At 35.4% G+C, this 17,272-nt stretch overlaps 1 protein-coding gene and 1 long non-coding RNA gene across 6 annotated transcripts; one reads left to right on the top strand and one right to left on the bottom strand.

Moving 5' to 3' along the window:
* The first annotated feature begins 8,274 nt into the window (after positions 1-8,274).
* Positions 8,275-9,572, top strand: LOC111791282 (zinc finger protein GIS2-like). The gene has a single exon (XM_023672560.2). It carries the CDS (start codon positions 8,634-8,636, stop codon positions 9,453-9,455), a length of 822 nt encoding a protein of 273 aa, XP_023528328.2. The 5' UTR covers positions 8,275-8,633; the 3' UTR covers positions 9,456-9,572.
* Positions 9,573-12,728: 3,156 nt separating this feature from the next.
* LOC111789850 (uncharacterized) lies at positions 12,729-17,015 on the bottom strand. Of its 5 annotated transcripts, XR_002814392.2 has the most exons (6): positions 16,842-17,014; positions 16,680-16,730; positions 14,296-14,446; positions 13,287-13,415; positions 13,122-13,151; positions 12,729-12,998 (listed from the first exon to the last, which is right to left on the bottom strand). It is a non-coding gene; the product is annotated as an uncharacterized LOC111789850 (long non-coding RNA). The 5 variants fall into 5 exon arrangements; XR_015420228.1 differs by lacking the exon at positions 13,122-13,151 and having other exon boundaries at positions 12,729-13,050; positions 14,281-14,446; positions 16,842-17,015; XR_015420229.1 differs by lacking the exon at positions 13,122-13,151 and having other exon boundaries at positions 14,281-14,446; positions 16,842-17,015.
* Positions 17,016-17,272: the final 257 nt, after the last annotated feature.

The raw sequence follows: 17,272 nt of genomic DNA, 5'->3' as shown, positions 1-17,272 counted from the left end.
ATCACCATCAATCTCATGATTCTCCTCTCCAACCAATGTTAGTAGATATTGTCTGTTTTGACCCGTTATGTATCACCGTCAATCTCACGATTCCCCTTTCCAATCAATGTGGGATCTCACCCAAAATTCTTTTTTTTTTTTGTAGTTTTTAAAACGCGTCTATTAATGGAGGTTTTCACACCCTTTTAAGGAATGCTTCATTCCTCTCTCTCACTCAGAATCCACTCCCTTTGGAGACCAGTGTCCTCGCTGACACATTATCCACTATCTCGCTTTGATACCATTTGTAACAGTCCAAGCTCAACTGTGACCCGTTATGTATCACCGTCAATCTCACGATTCTCCTCTCCAACCAATGTGGGATCTCACCTAGAATTGCATTTTTGTAATTCTTATATCCTCGGGATCGTTCTCATTCGAAGAGAAATTGAGAGATTTGAATTTTGAAAAAAGAGATGTGAAGTCAACATCTTGAATTAAAGATGTGGACCAAAGATTGCAGGAAATGAAGTAAATGGAGGGAACATTATTCATGTGAAGCTTGTAAACATAACAACTACCAAATTCAGATACGATATTGGCTGTTCGTTTCAGCTCTCACTTTACTGTCAAAACATAAAGGACATGGATTTGTGTGAATGATTCTCTCTTCTTTCTTACCTTTTTCAACCTTTCATTATTATTTTATGTCATGAAAACAACCACACACATTTACACCCTTCTTCTTCTTCTTCTTCTTCAATTATTTTACCACCCTTTTTTTTTTTAACTCAAAATAGACACCAATTACCATTCCAAAACTCGATAGTTTAACGTTCATTTCGTAATTATCGACCATATACAAGTGTTTGATTCGTCGCTGTTCATATTGATTCTTGTATAAGATTTGAAAATGACAATGGCAAATCATTCCAACTATTGATTGTGATATTGTTTTGGATGGACAAAATAATTGTTTCATTCCATCAATCAATTTGTCTTCTTCTTTTCTACTTTTTGTTTCTATTTCAACTTCATTCAAATTTATTCCATCCATGCTTCTAAAATTCTAACCGTAACTGTCTGTTTTGGCCCGTTACGTATCGTCATCAGCCTCACGATTTTAAAATGCGTCTATTAGGGAGAGGTTTCCTTACCTCCAAGCCCATCACTAACCGATATTGTTTGTTTTGGCCCATTATGTATGTATCGCTGTCAATCTCATAGTTTTAAAACATGTCTATTAGGAAGAGATTTCCACAACAACCTTATAAGGAATGTTTTGTTCCTCCTCTCTAACCGAGGTAGGATCTCACAGTATGAGTCAAGTTTTAATATAGTGTTTAAGTGAATTATGGATATCTTGTTCCGAATTGAGCTTCCATTCGTTTAGCTATCAAAAAAAAAAAAAAAAATTCTCCATAAAGAACTTGATTCATACGAATTCCTTGTGGAGAATCTCTGCACCGGCCTCTATGAAAATAAATAAAGAATTTTGCAGAAATGAAAAATGAAATAAGAGACAGAAAAGAAGATAAAGAAGGGTCGTCTCTACCATGCCTCAATTGAACATATGTTTTGATTTCATTGAGTTGACCATACAATAACGTTAATCATAGCTCAAATTAACTATTTCCAAAGTGAACATAGTTCAACTGTAATTGATACATAATTCTTTTATTTGAGATCAGAAGTTCTACACCTGTGTGAATGAATGTCCATGTTGCTTTTCTTCATGAAAAGGCATGTTTTGGCATGATCATAAAAAATCCGAAGGGTGAAGCTATGGATGACAACGATAGAGTATCCACTAGAACGTGTTAGCTCCATGGTATGGGCTAAGGCAAAAGCATTGAACGTTACATCTCTTTCGATGAAAATACAACGCGTTTGATCGAGCATAGTTCCATCTAATCTAGGGTTTTGTTTAGACTCTTAGAGATGGAAATGGAGTAGTTCATACATTCTAGGTTAGATTCTTATCCTGTTTGAGCCAATCACTTAGCTCACCACACAAATGCAACCTTTCAATGTTTCCTTAGCCACATGATTTTTGTCTCCTAAAAAAAAGAATAAATTAATCATTGCTTGGGGAGCCTAGAAACTTAATAATAATAATAATAATAATAACTAATAAATAAATAAATAAAATGTATATTTTGAGACATTCAAACAACCTAGTTTTCATAAGTAACACCAAATTTGACATTATCCACTTGATACATACCTAAATTATATATATATATATATATATATATATATATGAATGATGTGACATCATAGACATGTCATAAATTTAATTTCTTTTAGAACCACTTGATTTTTAATTTTTAATTTTAAAAATTAAGCTTCAAATATTACTTTATTTTGTGTCTATTTTTAAGGGCAATTTTTTAAAATTAAGCATATAAATGTTTTATTATCCACTTCAAAAAATTAATTTTAATTTTTAGAATTTGAACAAATATAGAATTCCATGAAAATAGTATTTAATAATAAAAGGTTTTTTAAATAATTAAAAAAAAACATGAAAAAAGAATATTAAAAAAAGAAATAAAAAAAAAAAAAAAAAAAAGGAGAAAGGGACGACATAATTAAGAGAGGTGTCCCCACAGACACATTGTTAATGCATCATCTGAAAATATGGTGATGTGTGGTCCTAAATACTTTTACTTTCAGACACACAACAATGATGTCTCACTACAACAACCTCCCTTTCTATTCATTCAATTTTTCTTTCTTTTTTCCTAATATTTATTTAATTAAATCCCTAAACTAAACAACAAAACATCCTTAATAAACATAATCTATCCTATGAATCATTTGGTTCGGCTACGCTTGTGTTGATCCGTACTCATTTTATTTATGATTTTAGGCTTGACTCGAGTTTCTGTGAGATAAGTAGCTCATTGGAAAAGTTTTGAACGTTCATAAAAATGAGATCTTATAGCATGACATGTGAACTATTACGTAGGGCTTAGTATTTTGCTTAAACGTTGATGTGAATGTTGAGTATGAGTAAGAACGAGACGTTGTAACATGCTCTTAGTCACTTTTTACGAGACTCACAACTTTTTTGTTTGATATTTTAGGATTTTATTAATATGACTAAGTTAATGGTATGACTCTGATACCATGTTAGGAATCACGACTCTCTATAATTATATGATATTGTCCACTTTGAACATAAACTCTCATAACTTTGCAAGACTCCATCCCAACAATCGTCTACAATTACATCACGATTATGTGTCTCATGCTTAAATTACTTATTTCCCACATATATATAACTTAGTTAGTTTGGCAGATAACTAGCTAGTTGCACACCTAGACGAATCAAGTCATCATGTTCAGGGTTGTGGGTGCTAAGTAACAAAAGCTCACGAATTTATTATTTTTAAGTATTTCGACCCTACAAATGGGGCCACGCTCCTTTTTTGTTTTCAAATAGTATCTAAGTCTACATGACACGTGATGAGAACACTTCAAAGTAACGAGGCTATGAAACAGAGATAAGTCAGAGGCACGTACTAGGTTCGAGTACCGTATGTCCATACTTTTTTGTTTTACATACTTTTATGTCTTCTGTTATATATGAACAATTCTATGAGTCTTCACGTTTTGTTTGGATCCAGTAACTTTTGAATTTTCAAATGTTCTTAGATATCAACTTGAACATAGCTCAATCGACAAAAATATTAGAATTCAATAATATCACCTATATATATATATATATATATATACATACATACATAGCAATGTAGTAGGGTGGTCAAAGGACATTGAAGGCTACAAATGTGGGAAGAGGACCATGAAAAACCCTTCCATTCTCCTGTCTCCATTGCCTTAACCCTTCAAACCTTTTTTTTTTTTCTTTTTTTGGAGAATTTAATGAGGTTCGTAGTACACACGTGACATGTTTTTTTTGTTTTAAATGTCTCACGACATTATTAATTTCCCTTTTAAGTAACAACAAATAGATTTTCTTTAACATTTCCCTTTATTCCAAATTTAAATTTTAAACAAACCTTCAATTTTGTTATGATTACATGTCTAAATATCTTTCTAAGTCGAGATATTGATTTTCGATTGTGTTTATAATAATCTATAATCTACAAGCGTTCAAAAAACTAGATTAACTCAACCATGGTTAGGTTATGAACTAATTTGAGTGAGTTTGGATTGGGTTCGAATAAACGAAAATTGTATGGTTGGGTTGGTTCGCGGGTTACTAAAATTCGAACCAATTTATCAATCCGAATTTATTGTTAATTTTTAAATATTTTTATTTTATTCTCCAACTCTTAGAAATAATTTTTAACTCTTTATAAGATAATTTTTAAAAATATATACTCAAATTGAGTTATAAATCTTGATCAAATAACATAAAAATTTATAGTTGAGTTGAGTTAGGTTTATTATTCAATAAAGGTAGTCTGAATAAAAAAAATTACAACCTGAACAACTGGGTTTGGTCTTAACGAAAATGTTCCAACCAGACCCAACCTAATCCACTAACACCCCTATTTTGGACTCTATTCAACCTATATTTTTATAAAAAAAAAAAAAAAAAAAAAAAAAAAAAAAAAAAAAAAATCAATTTTTGTGTTGTTTCAATGAGTTAATTCCTCTTTTAAGCTTTCAATTCCGTCCTTCAACCTTCTAATTTATAATCAATCAAAAGTGGACAAAGTTTTTCGAAAATATATGTGTCCGGTTTTCTAAACCTTTTTTCTTAAACAGGGCTAGAGACTTGAGCATACGTTGCTTGGACGACGCAATGCTAAATTGGCTTGACTCATTCAGTGTTAGGAGTGAGTCATCCCAAAAGTCTACTGCCAAGAAAAGTGAGATTGGGAAGAAAACAAATAGAAACATGATAGCTCACGAACATTATAAAACCCTAAACATGAAATTTGATAGATTAAACTCTTAATATATACATAAATGTAAGATTAGTTAACAATTAAGGTTGCTAAAACATGGGTTTAAGAAGAATGTGAAAGGTGAAACAAGAACAAGAGAGAGAGAGAGACAAAGAATAAGAGAATGTCGCATCGAAAAGAAGGGGTTAATAAAAGGGACATGACGAAGGAGTGTAATAATAATATATGGATATGGTCCACAAACACAAACACAAACACAAACACAAACACAAACACAAACACAAACACATACGCATGTTGGTAAGACAGCAGAAAATGAAATGTCTTGGGGTTCCAAAGAAAGTTAGAATTATGAAGAGGCAGTTGGGAGGAAGAATAATTGCAAAACGAGCCTCCACCCAGTCTGGTTTTGCAGAGATACTCCCAAAAATATCTTTAAACTTCCCATTTCTGACAAATGCTTCTTCACCTTCAAACTTCTTACAATTGCTAATTACCCCTTTTTCTCTTTTCCATTTTCATGTTTGGTCCCTCTCCACAATTGTACCTTTATTTGGTTAACAACCCATTTCAGTTCTACAAATGTAAACAAACCAATTTCTTCTTCCAAATCCTAACTTTTATAGTGATGCTTATTATGTGTTCCTTTCAATTCTAAGCCTTTTGTTCTCACCAAACTATATATCAACCCTTTTTCACTTTTTAAGGTGACGGGTTCATTTGATTTTTGATAGGAGTGTTCATATGACTCAGAACCCGACCAACCCAAATCATAAAAATTGGGTTGGGTTAGATTTTGTTCAGTTTCAATTAGGTTCGTTTTTAGGAAGATTGAAAATTAGGGTCAATTCTAAGCTTTTTGTTTTCACCCAACTATATATCTAACCCCTTTTCACTTTTGGGTTTCTCTTTTTTTTTAAGTTTAAGATGGCGGGTTTATTGATTTTTGATAGGAGTGTTCATATGACTCAAGAATCCGACTAACCCAGACTACCCAACCCAAATCATAAAAGTTGGGTTGAGTTAGATTTTGTTCCGTTTCAGTTAGGTTGGTTTTTAGGACGATCGAAGATTAGGATTGGTTTGCAAGTTGACATTATTTTTGTTGGATCAACCTGAAAATAGAGTTACGGGTAAGATTATTATGAAGATTAAGAATATTTGACGTTTGTAACAGATGTTAATGATGTATTATGACTTGTAAAAGATAAATAGTTGTATGTCAATTTGAACATAGCTCAATTGATACCGATATATGTACTCGGTTCAAATTTTTCGATCCAGTTATTTTTAAACGGTAAATGGTAAATTTTGAGAAGAAAAGAAAAAGTTGAGAGTAAAATGGGATAAATGGGAAGGTAGGAGAAGGAAAGCAAAGGGAGCTTGAAGGGTAATTATAATGTCTCAAACAAAGTAAAGTATGAAAGAGACATGGCATCACTTGTACTTTGTTAACCTCACACACAGAAGAGAAAGAGAGATAGAGACTCATGAGCTACAAGAAAAATTACATTGAGGGGTTAAAATAACACACCCCGTCTCGTTTAAGATTCGTAACAATTAGCTACGTTCAATCCCTCATCGAATCATCACATTATACGTAAAGTAAGTTTCTTTAACCAATATCATACGAGAGAGAGAAATTTAAGAACCATTTTTCGAATCAATATCGAACCGTTATTAGAGATAGATAAACGTCAAAAACCCTGCATCGAAGGATTATTCGCGACGGTCACATTAAACCATTCATTTAATATAAAGATAGGGAGGTGGGTTTTTTTTGGCCATTCGTGTAGGGTTTATATTATATATTTGTGTGTTCTTGGTTTTGGAAGAGGACCACTTTTTTCAGATCTGTGGAAGCTGATATAAAACACCCAACAAAGCTATTAAGAGGCAACACCAACTACCAGTAAGATGGTCCTTGAGAGAGAATTTTGGACTATTTTGATACACAAAGACAGTTCTAGAGACACAAAGAAAGAGAAATTTAGAATTACCCATGAACTAAAATAAACGACGTTTCATATTAAACGTGGCTACTTAATGATGCTCGACCGCTACATGCATGTCGTATACATACACACCTTGATGTATATGTATACACGAACATCTACATGTTTATGTCGTTGTCGTCGGGTTTCGTTTGATAATGGCTTTGTGTCAACGTAAACATGGTTCAAACTAATTATGAATGTAGCTCAGTTGTAAGACGTTGATTATTGTTTCAAAAATCGATGGTTTGATCCCTACCCCTGTTAGGGATGGACTAAGAAGAGTAATATGGGTAATAATTGTTTGTTATGGTGACTAGAGATGTTCATTTAACGTGCGAAAATGAAGTAAGGAGTGGAGAGAGATTTCTCTTTGTTAACTAAACGAGGACAGGAACGAGAATGGTATTCCCCATCTCTGACCTTTGGCTCGCTGTTAACTAAATATATATAAAAACAAATATAATTATGTTCTCTTCCACTCAATTATCATTAATTTGTTCTTTTTTTAGTTCCGACAAGATAGAAATTCAAATTTAGACAAGTTTTTTTTTTTAGATAATCAATTGATGTTTTACCGATGTCACTATGAAATTAAGGTAATCTTTCTTAATCAGACACATTCATCTATGAAATTAAGGTAATCTTTCTTAATCAGACACATTAGTTAACTAGACAAGCATTGTCCCTTTTATACTAAGCCGCTGTTCTTCACTATCATATCTAGGTTTCGTATCACCACACGTTCACGATTTTGAACTCGAATTTAGTATTACTTGATGATTTCGACATTCTTTAAAAAATTTCCTACGATGTCACCCAATATAGTTTTTATGATAATAATTAAGCGTTTTTATTTATTTATATAATATGATATACTAAAGCTCCCTCTTTTTTGGTTCATAAGCTTCAACATAAAATTTATTATTTAACTAAAGAAAGTAACATAATAAATTTCTCCCTTTTATGGCAATAAATTTGTTAGATTTAAAGCATTGATACCCACCTCTCTTTTGGGTAAAAAAGTACATAATTTCATTATTCATTTTCATTTTGATTATATATATATATATATATATATATATATATATATATATATATATATATATATATATATTTAATTTCCCTACGATTATTAATCTAAACAAAATTCCAGCTGGTTCACGACACCAATAATCTCTATTACAGTAAAGTTTGAATTTTTACCGCCACGTGAATTGGAACTTCGATAATATAGTTATACCCGAGATAAACAAAGGTAAAAAATCAAACTTTAAGTTGGGGATGGGTTAAAAAAAACCTAGCTTGTGAGTCAGAAACCCTAAAAGTATAAAAAGTTAACCCTAAAAAATGACAGTTCAAGTAAACTTTTTTGTAATGGAAGGAGAGAGTTAAGAGGAGAGAAGTAAAAAAAAAAAAAAAAAAAAAAAAAAAAAAAAAAAAAAAAAAAAAAAAAAAAAAATTCCACGTCAAACAAAAAACTAAGGAAGCCAAGATGGTACTTTGAGAAGCCAAAGCCTCTCTGATCATAACTTGTGGCCTTGTCAGGGTTCACTCTCAGATGGGTCAGCCCCCAATACTTCCATCCCCACACCCTTTATAGACCCCACACATTCTCTCCTTTCCCTTCCACATTACAAAGCTCGGTTCGGTCTCGACTCGACTCAATTCAACTTACTTTTCTTTCACCTTCCATCTTCGCCTCCTCTGTTGTTTCAACGCTCTCTTGGGCAACGACCCAAATTCAAGAATCATCCAAAAACCACCGTATTTCATGGACAAGAGTAACCCTGAACGAGAAACTCATGATTTCATGAACGTTGAGTCTTTCTCTCAACTACCCTTTATCCGACCTGCGCCAAAAGAAAAGGGCATTAGACTTTTCGGGATAGAATTTGGAAGCCGAAATGTTGTAGCGGCGTCTGCGTCTTCTATTGAGGAATCGGAGTCCGATGACACGGTTATTGCATGCGAAGATGCTAAAGAAAACAACAACAACGACAACAACAATAGCGGAGGTGAAAGTAGCCGGAGATTTGAATGTCATTATTGTTGTAGGAATTTCCCTACTTCACAAGCCTTAGGAGGGCACCAAAACGCCCACAAAAGAGAGCGCCAACATGCAAAAAGGGCTCACCTTCAGTCTAATGCAGCCGCTATGGTTCATGGAATTGGAGCCTTCTCCGACGCTGCCCATGTGTATGGGCTCATGAACTACCAGCGACTAGCCGGCGCCGCTCCCTCTGGCCTGCAGGTTAATAATTACCCTTCTTGGAATAGAAATTCACCCACCGCTTCCGCCACCAGATTTTATGGCAGCCCTGGTGGGCAGTATTCTCCGGCAGCCACCACGGCGCCTATAAACGGGAGTCCGTTAGCGATGTGGAGAATCTCAGCCGTACAAAATAATGTACCGGCGTTTGGTAGCCGGGAGCGGTCGTCCATGCACCCGTTGCCACTGTTTTCAGGAGATGAGATGATGAAGGGCGGCAGCACTGCCGTAGGTGGCGGCGGGTCCGGCGGGTCTCATCAGACCCGGTTTGTATACGAGGCAAAAACGGCGGCGGACCAAGTGAGTTTGGATCTTCATCTGTAATGATTTAATTAATTGACAAATTTCCCAAAGGAACAAGAAATATGAGACAAATCCGACCGCTGGAAACGGATTAATAACAATTTCTTTAATTTTCGCTCTGTAAAATTTTGTTTTTTTTTTTTTTTCCCTCTCTTATCCATATCTTTCTGACCTATCTTGGAATTGAAACCAACCAAAATTGGAAATTCAACGCTAAATATTAGCTCAAAAATCAAATTCAAGAACATGGAGTAATTAAAATGCAATTTTCTTTGATGGGTTTTATTTATTTATTTTTTTTTTTTTTTTGTTTATTTTGTTCAATTTAATTATATAAACAATTAAGCATAGAGAGAGAAAAGGTTGGAATCTTTGTTGAAAAATGAGGAAGAAAGAGATTTTGGAAGAATTTGGATTTCAAACAAGACAGAATTGTAAAAGGTTTTTACTTGAGAAGATATAAATCATTCAATTTCTTTAACAAAATGTTGGTAGAACGACTCGGTTCTCGAGACCATCCGAAACCCACCATGGCTAGTGAGATCTTAGCATAATGGTCGGATTATAATGTCATAAAGGTTGAAGCGTGAAACTCGTCGTATCAAAATGAGGAGGCAAATTATTCGATTATTTAAGGATCGAACTAATGTTAGGGAATGTGGGTTATTTTTATTAGTCAAGAAAATATTAGTAGAACGACTCGGGTCTCGAGACCAACCGAAACCCATTATGGCTAGTGAGATCTTAGCACAATGGTTGAATTATAATGTCATAAAGGTTGAAACTTGAAACTTGTCGTATCAAAATAGGGTGGCAAACGATTTGATTATTTAAGGATCAAACTGACGTCAGGGAATGTGGGTAAAAATGTTAGTAGAACGAATCGGGTCTCGAGACCGAACGAAACCCAATATGACTAGTGGATTATAATGTCATAAAGGTTGAAACTTGAAACTCGTTGTCGTATCAAAATGGGAAGGCAAACGATTCGATTATTCAATTATCAAAAAAACCTATGTACATATCGAAGTAGCCCATCATCAAACTGTAACTTAAACAGTTGAAGAAATTAGGATTTGTGGGGGTCTCCAATTTCCTGTCTCTTAGGTCAGATGGAGCAATAAATTGTGGCCAACCCTCCAATGTCATCTTTTGAGCCCACAAAGACCTCAGATATCTAATTATTGGCCCTCCACAAAATGGAACCTAATAACCTTGATTATAATGCTAAAACTTTTGTCTCTCCTTATGAAAATTTTTCTGGATATGCTCCTGCACGTCTCGACTTTATCCCAGCACGGGGCCACTCGTTCGACGTCGACGTCATGGCAGAGAACAGTGTGGCCAACTGAATGCCACTCGTTTTCGACGTCGGGACTGAAAAAGGGAGGGGGGGGGGGGCAAGAAAAAGGAAAGAAAAGGAAAGGAAGGAATCTACATGAATGTGTTGAATGGAAGAAGGAGAAGCATAAATTTGAAGTGAATAAGTAGATCATGTGGGGGTTTTTGGAGTGCTGAGGGGTGGGGGGGAGGGGGGGGGGCCATAGCCAAGCTCATAGCTTGCCAAAGATATTGGAATATATGGGCTGTGATTTTAGATTGGAAATATTGAGGTAGTGGGATGGGAATGAATGGAGGGTCGAAGCTGGCATGGGTCACTTCTAAGTGTACATGTTCCTTAAAAACACACATATTTGTCAGCTAACAACTTTTTAAGCGTCCCGCAACACGAAACTATTACGATCCGACTCGAAACGCTCTGTTCGTGAGTGAGAATGGATAGTGAGCTATATGAACAGATATACGTTTGGTAACCATTTTTACTTTATTTCTCGTTCGTTGGTTCGTTCTGTTGGATGATGGAAGTCCCACATCGACTAATTTAGGGAATGATCATGGGTTTATAAGTGAGGAATACTAACTCCATTGGTATGAGGCCTTTTGGGGAAACCCAAAGCAAAGCCATGAGAGCTTATGCTCAAAGTGGACAATATCATACCATTGTGGAGAGTCGTGTTCGTCTAACACGTTCTTTAGTTAAAGAACTTACACACTAAAAGGAAAGAAGAAGTTAAAGGGATTAAAAATGGCAAAAACAAGGTTGAATGAGGAAGAGAAAAAGGGGGGAAAAGGGATAAAGAGTGTCATGAATTTGGACTCTACGAGGTCTTTTGAAACAACATGTGAACGTGTATGGTAGTTATGTCTGCCATCTTTGTTTTTCCATCTTTTGTACTGCTGCTTTTGTGTCTCTCTCCCCAGAGAGAGAGAGAGAGAGAGAGAGAGAGAGAGAGAGAGAGAGAGAGAGAGAGGGCCATGGTTTTAGTTTCCCATATCTTCATTTCAACAAATTTAATCAATCAAACCCTAATTGGCCCCATTGTTATCTAAGCCACCCCATAAACAAACCCTAATTCCGTGTTCAACGAAATCATTTATGATTAGTGATTAGAACTACAATTGTAATGACCTGACTTTTTAGATTTGGAACCGATGGTTCTGTTAAAGGACTTTAACAAGTGTAATCTTCCAACTACGCAATGTTTTTACCTTCCAAGCCAAAATTTGCACGGGTTTCTTTTCGTAACTTAAACTCATGTCCAATCTTAAAGGTTTGTAATCTATCACATAAGATGGATATACTATGTATTGTCATAACATGAACACGTGGAATACATTTTAATCTCCTGAAGTGCAGGTGCAAACCAAACAGTAAGCTATCAATCTAACTCACTAATATGTGAAATGAACTAAGTATAGCTTAATCACGAGAACTCCAAAGTTAAATATGTTTGGCTTAGAACAATTGTATGTTGGGTAATCTCCTAGAAATCATGTGAGTGAGACAAAACATGTTAAAAAGGTAATCTCCTAGAAATCATGTGAGTGAGACAAAACATGTTAAAATGATCTGTGTTAGTTTGTGTGGATAATCTTCACTCTTAGAAATAGTTCAAGTCAAGTAAGTAGCGTGGTTATCAAGTATCAAATATGAATTCCAAATTCTAGTATGAATCCTAAGTATGGAGCTTCCCTCGTAGACTATTATATATAGAATGGAAAATTAGTATAGAAAAAAAATAACACCACACGAGTTCAAGCTACCACATATCCTTTAAATCATTACTAAATTAACGACTTCAACTGACAGATTATTTTTGTTCATAAAAATTCAAGTAATTGACAGATTGTAGAAACTATCAAGCTGGTATGGTAGGGATAAAGAAAATTTTCGATAAAGCGGTGAAATACATAGAGATAAGAAATAACAGCGATGAATACCAAATCTATAAGTTAGCCCACAAAAAGTGAAAAGAATTGTGTGTTTAATTAGATGAGTAGAAGCATTGGAAGAGGCAAAGGATGAGATATTTTGACAAACATTGATGATTGCCTACTTTTTGAGGACAAGTGTGTGTGGTTTCCAGTTTGATTCTGAGAGCAACCATACTTCACTTTTTCTTCTCTTTTTCTTAAACCTCTGACAATCTCATTCCACTTGAGCAATCAAATGAAAAATAATCCAATAATAATTAGCTTTGAGTTTTGGTTCAATGTATTGTCCTACAAATATAAGAATCTCGTAGTTATTGCCAAAGACAAGATTGAAATGAGCCTGCAAATGTAGAAAGCAGAGTCAATAAACTAATTGAATCCAAACTGAGTCACTGCCACTTCTGGCTGTACCTAAAAGCATAGCCCTCCCCCTTTCTTTTGCTGTGCCAATTGGTGCCGCCCCGCCCCCCACACACCCACACACACACAGCTTAGCTTAATCAGTGAAATATAAAATGTACCAAAAGTGAAGTTGAAACTGTCTACAAGGACACAAGACAAGATATGCTAACTTACAGGTGCCACTGTACATCCCTCCCTCCTGCGCACTTTGTGAATTTTAAGGTACCTCGAGTGCTGGAAAGGAGACAGCCAGCCAGGCCCTTCCTTCACAACACTTATGGAAAGTGTGGATTAGCTTGAATCCTGAGCCACATAATGGTAGAAGAGACTCAGTTTCATCATGTTCCTGGTTTAGCAGCAATCATAGCACAATCTAGAGTCTAGGCTAGCCAGCTCTAAAACTACAATCCTTTCTTTTTTTTCTTTTTGGAAAGGAAACAAAAACGATTCCCTTCGAAAATACAAAAAAGAAAAGTAGAATGATCAGGTTATCTGGATAGAGCAAGAGAGAAACGAAGCATTACTTATAATGGGTGTGGAAACCTCTTCTTAGTAAACGCATTTTAAATCCGTGAGGCGGACGACGAGATGTAATGGGCCTAAGCGGACAATATATGCTAGTAGTAGACTTGGGTTGTTACATCTTTCCTTCTAGCTCGTCCTTCTTTTAGCTAACCGTTCACTCCCAAGGGGACAAAACTCACACTTTTCTAAAACTACAATCTCAAATCTCCATCTAGAATCTGATATGAATTTTATATAATTCTCAATAAAGTTGAATAACAGTCCTAAATCAGAAGTAAGAAACTTTGTTGAAAAAAAATAAGAATCAACTTATTGCAATTCATTGATTATCATTTCCCAGTTATTCTTGCTTTGTTTCAGTACAAATCCTAGAAACTTATTGGGAAAGTGTTTGGTTTCTGTAAACATCAATGAGGGAAGAAGTGCCTTGATAAACTACTACATATATCACATTACACTCATTATAATCAACAACGTTATGATTTGCATATAATATTGCTTAACGGGTACTCTGCAATTTACATGTATGGGTAGGTGTCTTCACAGAAGCAAGCACAAATCAGACGCTCTAAATCTATAGCCAAAGATGAATTTGCAAAATTTCCAAAAGGAAAAAAGAGAGAAAAAGGAAAAGATTCCTTGCTTGAAATTATGTGACCTGTGAAATCATTGAGTCCTTTGTTGCTAAGTTCGAGAAGTGTGGCTGTCTTCATTTCTTTGAGTGAGAAGTGAAACTCCATCATGAGAAGCACTTGAGGAGGCATAGTAGGATGTTACAGTGAGTTCAGCAAATCATGGAAGAGCAAAACCTGCATACAACAGACAATTATAATCACCCTCAGCTACACTAACAGGTAAGGTTAGTGGATGCTGACATTTGACCAGATAAATTAATGCATCCACCTTAGCATAGTAATCTTCCGAACTCTGCGAGATATCTAAGCCCTCCTAAGACAAAGACCTTGAACTTGATCTTACCAATACTCAACTCCTCTGAAGTTGGATGTTGGGTCGGCTGGTGTTGAACTAATCTCTCATCTTTACATATGAAGCAAGGTCGTTTTGCCAGCATTGTCGAACTCTAAGAAAAGGATCTAGGCCTCCTTTTGCCACAACCCAAGGGATGCAAGAACTCCATAGAACTAATCAACCAAAAAAAATTCTGACTTCCCGGCGAATGCAAGCTAAAAATGATCTCAAAAAGCTGCAAATTCTACCGTAAACCCACCAGATCGAGCATGCTCGTATACAAACTTCATAGACGAATAAGTTCTTCCTTTCAAAGTGTAACAGTCCAAGCTCACCGCTAGCAAATATTGTCCTCTTTAGGCTTTTCCTCCGGAGCTACCCCTCAAGGTTTTAAAACGCGCCCACCAATGTGCCGCTCTTTTCCTCTCCAACCAAAGTGGGATCTCACAAGGAGTGATCTCCAACCAAGGTGGGATCTCACAAGAAGTTTCACAAATCCTTGAACCTAGAGATAGCAACTATTACCTTCCCAAGAATCACGTCAAAAAGCATTCTTTCTACTACCTACCCGATTGTAGAAAAGCTTCAAATGAAGTCCTTGCACTTGATAATTTTCCACTAAGGATTTCTTGAACACCCTTTCTTCATCGTATTTGTAGACCATCCACGTACATCCTTTCTACATATACTAGCAACCACTCCATGCCATAGTTTATTTGATTCATAAGAATTCCATAACCGTTGGTCAACAAAGCTTCATTCATATTTCTTTTTATTTTATAGGAAGACAACCATTTTCATGTGGAGAATGAAATAACAAGAAAAGGCGGGTGATAAAATTCAAGCCCCAGACCATGAAAGATTGCAAACAATTCTCCATTTGGGACAAAGGTTGCTATGACCGTAAAACTGTTAAAAGGAGAATTAATGTAATGGCCTAGATCCACCGCTAGCAGATATTGTCTTCTTTGGACTTTCCCTTTCGAACTTCCCTCAAGGCTTTAAAACGCGTCTGATAGGAAAAGGTTTTCACACCCTTATAAAGGGTGTTTCGTTCTCCTCCCCAACCAATGTTTATTTAAGGCATTTTATGTATTTTTCTTTGTAATCAAAGACAACAAAAGAAAGTTCTGATTAGTTGGAGTCAAAGGACCTTCCGATTTTGAGTTAAACCAGACGTAAGATAGGAGATTCAAATCTCTAACCTCGATGGTACATATTTTGTAGCAGTTGAGCTATGCTTACATTGGAACCAAACCAAACATCTGGAAGAACTCCAAACAGAACTCACAAACTCACACCTCCAAAGAATATGATACAATTTTTCCTCAGCCTTTCCGACAGAATGCAACAAAACGGGTCAACTAACAAGGGAAACGTCCTCAAAAGCTGATCTAAAGTGTTAACTCGTCCGTGTAAAACTTTCCAAGTAAGGAATTTAACCTCCTTTAGAATCTTTATCCTCCAAATAGGAGAAAAAAAACAGCCTCACTAATGGGAGAATGGTCCAGCAGACAAAAGAAGAAGAACTTACAAGAAACCTCATCCGAAGAGTTTGGATTCCAAACACGACCATCCCCAATCCTAAAACCAATCTCCCCAATCAGAGACGACGAATGACAGAAGCCAAAAGGAAAGGAAACAGAGCTCCCCGACCAAACCAGGAAATCAGCCACCAAACGATTTTTAAATGAGGACCAATGATAGAGACGAAGAAACATAGAGCAGAGGGTCTATCTCCCACCCACTGAATCTCTCAGAAATGTGTTTCCTTCCCCTCCCACACAACACAATGGACAAGGTGACAGAAAGAAGGGAGCTCATGAATGCCCACAAAGGCGCATAAATTAAGTTAACTAGAATTGTCCAATCTCTAATAGGAGGAACTGCATTGAATTAAACTCCGAAACTATCGATCCAGAAACGTTCATCAACTACTCTACAGCAGATTAATTTAAAGAACCCAATATAGAGTTCACATTTATCACTACACAATCAAAAACCTAGAAGCATTCATTAAATTCATCTTTCCTTGAACAAAACAAACAAAAAATTAGAAAGAGAGAAACTCACCACTGCGGCGATATTATGGAGAACAGGATTGATGCCCCATTCACTTTTAACCTGAATCAAAACACACCAAAACTCAAACATGAATCCCAAAACCATAATAAAAGTGATAATCGAAGCTGATTCAGTGGAAGAAGAAGAAGAAGAAGAAGAAGAAGCAATTACAGGGTCGGGTTTAAGAAGAGAAAAGGCAACGAGGTGATCCGAGCCCTGGATTCATGGTGGTTTCATGGAACTTAAGACCTCTCGAGTACCCATATGTGGACCGAAGCGCGCTCTGAACATCTTCGTTCGGCAACAAATTCCCGGGTTTCGCCTTCGGTGGGCTAAATCCAACGACCAGATTTTAAAATAAAATAAATAAATAATCATTTATAGGCAAAATTTTAAAATTAAAATCAATTTTAAAAAAACTATTTTTTAATTTTCAAACCTTAACTTAATTTTTAATTAGATAATATATATATATTCTAAAATTAAATAATTAGAAAACCAATTATATTATTTGTTTTTTTAAAGAAATAGTTTTTTTCAATTTTTTAAATTATATAATTTTTGCCTTTTGAAATTATAAAATTTCAAAAATATATAATCGC

The sequence above is a fragment of the Cucurbita pepo genome, chromosome 3 (assembly GCF_057944985.1).
Source record: "Cucurbita pepo subsp. pepo isolate OVF chromosome 3, ASM5794498v1, whole genome shotgun sequence".
NCBI classification, from domain to species: domain Eukaryota; kingdom Viridiplantae; phylum Streptophyta; class Magnoliopsida; order Cucurbitales; family Cucurbitaceae; genus Cucurbita; species Cucurbita pepo.
The sequence above is the reverse complement of the archived record's forward strand: the minus strand, read 5'-3'. Positions and strand labels throughout refer to the sequence as shown.

Coding starts and splice junctions, on each gene's coding strand:
- LOC111791282 (XM_023672560.2), top strand. CDS start 8,634: ATGGACAAGAGTAACCCTGAACGAGAAACTCATGATTTCATGAACGTT.